Source organism: Marmota marmota, unplaced genomic scaffold, assembly GCF_001458135.2.
Source record: "Marmota marmota marmota unplaced genomic scaffold, marMar, whole genome shotgun sequence".
NCBI classification, from domain to species: domain Eukaryota; kingdom Metazoa; phylum Chordata; class Mammalia; order Rodentia; family Sciuridae; genus Marmota; species Marmota marmota.
Genome location: NW_026000082.1, coordinates 13,522,056 through 13,527,088, shown reverse-complemented (window position 1 = coordinate 13,527,088; position 5,033 = coordinate 13,522,056). Strand labels below are relative to the sequence as shown.

The 5,033-nt window shown below is 34.4% G+C and overlaps 1 protein-coding gene across 1 annotated transcript in view; it reads left to right on the top strand.

Annotated features, from left to right (window-relative positions):
* Window positions 1-5,033, top strand: part of Zfyve9 (zinc finger FYVE-type containing 9) — a 142,122-nt gene that overhangs the window by 74,127 nt on the left and 62,962 nt on the right. The window contains exons 9-10 of the mRNA XM_048816307.1: window positions 119-122; window positions 616-807. Coding sequence (XP_048672264.1) covers window positions 119-122; window positions 616-807 — 196 coding nt within the window. The remainder of the gene's footprint in view (window positions 1-118; window positions 123-615; window positions 808-5,033) is intronic.

Genomic DNA, 5,033 nt, shown 5'->3' with positions numbered 1-5,033 from the left:
TATATATATATATATATATATATATATATATATATATATATATATGGCCTCAAAGTGAAAACATGGAAGAAAGTAGTCTAGAAAAGTCATCCTGTTCAATACTTTTTATAGCACAAAGCCAAGTAAAGCCATGTTGCTGTTTATCTATAACTGTCCCCATGAAAGGACTGTAATTAAAGTAGCTAATATCTTTTAACAGATTAAATTTAACAAATAGACATAAATTATACATTTTTAGGTCACAACCTAAAACCTAAGCTATAATATTGGCTTTTATTATTGATTCTTATATAAATAATTATTTCCTTTGGTAAAGTGTTTTTTTTTTAAATAAAGGTGTAGGACTATATCCTTTATATAGTATATTTTGGTTTTATTTTATTATTAATAGAACATTGTTTCTTTTACTAATTATGCCTTTTAGTAGTAGGATTTAAAAGTTTAAGTGTTGAGAAAAGAACCAGAGGCATTGGCATGTTTTAATTTCTACAATTGTTCTTTGGCTCAGTGCAATGACCGAGTTTGAATTATACAAACTCAGTATGACCTATTTTATTCTTTGCTGTATTGTATCATAGATTTCTATTTATCTCTTTTTAGAATAGGATTGAGGAGAATGTCTTTATTTTTATGTTTTTATTTCATCTGTAGATGTAAACCGGAAATGCTGGTGTTTCACAACCAAGGGAATGCATGCAGTGGGTCAGTCTGAGATAGTCATCCTTCTACAGTGTCTGCCGGATGAAAAGTGTTTGCCAAAGGACATCTTTAATCATTTTGTGCAACTTTATCGGGATGCTCTGGCAGGTGGGAATGCTTTATGACTTTGCACCCTTAGTAAATGATAAAAAATTTTGGACTTAGATAAAAAATAATAGTATTAGATTTAAAAACATGGTATAAAATATAAAAAAGGGCAGGGGATATGGCTCAGTGGTTAAGTGCCCTGGGTTTAATCCCTGGTACCCCAGCACCCTGCAAAAGAACAGTATAGAGTTAATTTGAAATTATCTAGATTCTCCAGGCTATATTATACCTTGAGGCTGAATGTAATTTGAGAAATGACCTGAGACTTTTACTTTTCTCCTCAATTTGAATATTTTCACATATGAAGTCTTTAAATAAAGTAAAAGTAATTATATGTTCATGTGGCGGTGGGGGGGGGGTTGTTTTTTTGTACCAGGGATTGAATTTAGGGTTTTTCTACCACTGAGCTATATCCTCGGCCTTTTCTGATTTTTCAGGCTGGCCTCAAACTTGTGATCCCTGTGCCTCAACCTCCCAAGTTACTGGGATTAGAGGCATAAACCACTGTGCTTGGCTCATGTAACTTTTGAGAGGGCAACAGATACCAGGGCATGGGAGGTTCATGAATGACATAAATGTCTTGTTCAAGAACTCATCCTTTGTTCTGGAGGCAGTGAGAAACCATTGAAGGAATTTAAGAAAATGAGTGACATAATCTGATTTACATTTTAGAAACATGACTATAGAAGCAATACAAAAAATGGATCAAAGTCTGTGAGTCTGGTAATAGTTAAAAAGCATATATAGTATATTCGTGTACTAGGATACTGCTCAAAAATAAAAACTAACATACTGCTGGTATATGCCACAAAATGGATGAATTTCAGAGACATTATACCAGGGCATAATGTCTCCATTTGCTTGTTCTATTTATATGGAACAAGCAAAATGAATTCTATGGTAATAGCAATCACACCTGAGGCTGTGGCTCAGCGGTAGAGCGTTCGCCTAGCACGTGCAAGGCCCTGGGTTCAATCCTCAGCACCATATAAAAACAAAAAACAAAACAAAAAAAATAGATAAATAAATAAAATAAAGGTGTTGTGTCCAACCACAAAAAAAAAAAAAAACTGAACTGTGGTGGGGTACAGGTGTTGGAATTGACCACAGAGCAGTCAGGGAACTTTCCTGTTTGATGTTCCATGTCTGATTGGGGTAATGGTTACATAGGTGTTTACATTTATTTAAACTCATGGAACTATATACTTAAAATCTGTGTGTGGAAGGGGTTGTATATAAATCACACTCAAAATTGTTTTTTTTTTAAAAAAGCTATGTTAGGAATTAACGGAGAAATTACAGAACTTAATTTAAGTAATGGCAGTGGAAATAAAGAGTATTGGAGAGAGATGTGTAAGGCATCGATGCTTCAATTCAATAAGATTTACTAACTGAGTACAAGGAGCTAGAGTCAAGATTAGCTCCAGATTTCTGTCTTCGGCACCTGAATAGGTTGGTCTTCTTTGTTGAGATGGTGAATGGAACAGGAACACATCTGGCAGAGGAGAAAAAGATAAGTTCTTAGTTCAGTTTGTTGCATTTGATGATGTCAGGTGAAATATGTAAATAGAAGATATATGGATATTGATATAGAAGATTGATCTAGGCTACTATACAAATTTGGAAGACGCAGCTTTCATGTGATAGTTGAAGTTAATGTTGTGTATGAGATAGGCCAATGTGGAGAAATTAGGGCTGTGAATGGAGTCCTGAGAGATACCTGTAAGGAAAGGATGTGACTTATGATATGAATTAGTTATGCATTTATGAATGAATATTATGCATTTTTGAGACATAATAGTTGTAAATTTTTATGGGGTATGGTATAATAATTATATAGTGTGTGTGTGTGTGTGTTTGTGTGTGTATATGTATGTGTGTGTGTATATATATATAAAATATGTATCAAATCAGGGTAATAATAAGTACTTGCATCTCCAAAGACATTAATCATTCTATATGTTGGGACCTTTTATACTCTGCTAGTTAATTTAAAATATATCATAGATTGTTGTAACCAGAAGTTAACCCTATTGTGCTATAGAAAACCAGAACTAATTTGTCCTATCTTACTGTGCTTTCATGCCCTTTATCTAACTTCTTTCCTCCCTCACAATCTAATGTCTTTCCTCCCTCACAATCCCTGCCAGTTTCAGCCTCTAGTGACTACTATTTTACTCCATTCTTCTATTATATCCATTTTTCTGCAAATGAGTAAGAACATGTGGTATTTGTTTTTCTGTGTCTGGCTTATTTAATTTAACATCATAACCTCCAGTTTTATCCATGTTTCTATAATAAATACCATATTTTCCTTATCTTACCTTTTTTTTTTGGAATTAGAGATCGAACCCAAGGCACTTTATCACTGAGCTACATCCCCAATCCTTTTTATATTTTGAGAGATGGTCTCATTAGTTGCTTAGGGCCTCACTAAGTTTCTAAGGCTTATCTTGAACTGGCAATCCTGCTTCAGCCTCCTGAGTTACTGGGATTACATGTGTATGCCACTGCGCACCATTTATCTTTTGATGGCCTCCTTGGTTGATTCTGTTTCTTGGCTATTGTGAATAGTGCTACAGTAAACAGGGGAGTGCAAGTATCTCTTTGATAGTATTATTTAATTTCCTTTGGATTTATATACAGTAGTGGAGTTGAGGATCACATTGTAGTTCTGTGGTTTTTTTAATACCTTTATTGATTTATTTTTATGTGGTGCTGAGGATCAAACCCAGGGCCTCGCACATGCTAGGTGAGCGCTCTACCACTGAGCCACAACCCCAGCCCCCTGTTTTATTTTTGTAACAACTTTTCATACTGTGTTCCATATCACTGTACTAATTTACATTCCCACCAGCAGTATGAGTTTCTCTTTCTCTTTATCCTCACCATTTGTTGTTTTTGACTTTGATGATAGCCATTCTAACTGGGGTAAGATTATGTTTCATTGTGGTTTTTATTTGCATTTCCCTGATGATTACTGATATTGAACATTTTTTTCATATACTTATTGGCTATTTGTATGTCTTCTTTTGAGAAATATCTTTTGTACTCTGTAGCCCATTTTTAAATTAGATCATTTGGGGTTTTTTTGGCATTAAAGTTCTTGAGTTCCTGGTTATACATTTTTTAAAAGTGTCCAGATACATTAGTAGAGTTCATTTTGAACTACTAAAATATGAAAAAAATTTTTAATATCTTTATTTTATTTTTATGAGGTGCTGAGGATCAATCCCAGTGCCTCATGCATGCTAGGTGATCACTCTACCACTGAGCCACAACCCATCCCCTAAAATATGAAAATTTTTATGAGAAAAATTACTTAGAAGTGATTGTAAAATAACAATAGTCTGAGATCAGACTATAATACATCCAAGTCATCTTAAGAAATTTTCCATAATGTAGGATGAGGCATGTACATATATATGTATGACTCTGTAAATAATATTTCAAAGCATACATGAGGTATAAGAGTCTCTCCTTGTACAGGAATTATTTCACAGATCATCAAATGTCAGGGCTAGAAAGTATCTTAGATCATTTAGTATAAACTCTTTAATTTTTCCTATAGATGAGGAAAACGAAACCTAGATGTGTTAACGTCTTGACTAAATCACAGGCCTAGTTGGTGGCAAAGTTAGGACTATAAAGCTGCCAGAAACAGTGTTCTTTTTATTATTTCAGTTGCCTTTGTGCATGTATTAATAGTATATAAGTTTTATAAAATCAGGTATGCATTGTTGAGAGCCATAGCCGAAGGGGCCCCAGCAAACTTCCAGCTGCCAGCTGATGATTGGCTCACAGCGGCCCCAGCAACTTCTAGCTGCCAACTGATTGGCTCCTCTGCGGTGATGCTCATTGGGCTGTTTCCCTGCCCTTTCAGACCACGGAGCTGCTCATTGGGGGACTTTTTTGGATATCAAATAAAGGTCCCAACTCTCCTGTTGGTATACCTAGATAAGGCCTTATCCAATTTATGTCTCCTAATAACTTTTGAAAGTCATTAAGTGATTTGAGTTGATCTACTCGTATTTGAATTTTTGGTGGACGGACCATGGTTGAGGATAATAGAACTCCTAAATAATTAATTGGAAAATTTAATTGTACTTTATCTATTGCTATCTCTAGATTATAATTTTTTAATAAGTTTGTAAGTGTGGCATAACATTCTAGCAATGTGTTTTTATCTTTGTGTGCTAATAATACATCATCCATATAGTGAAATA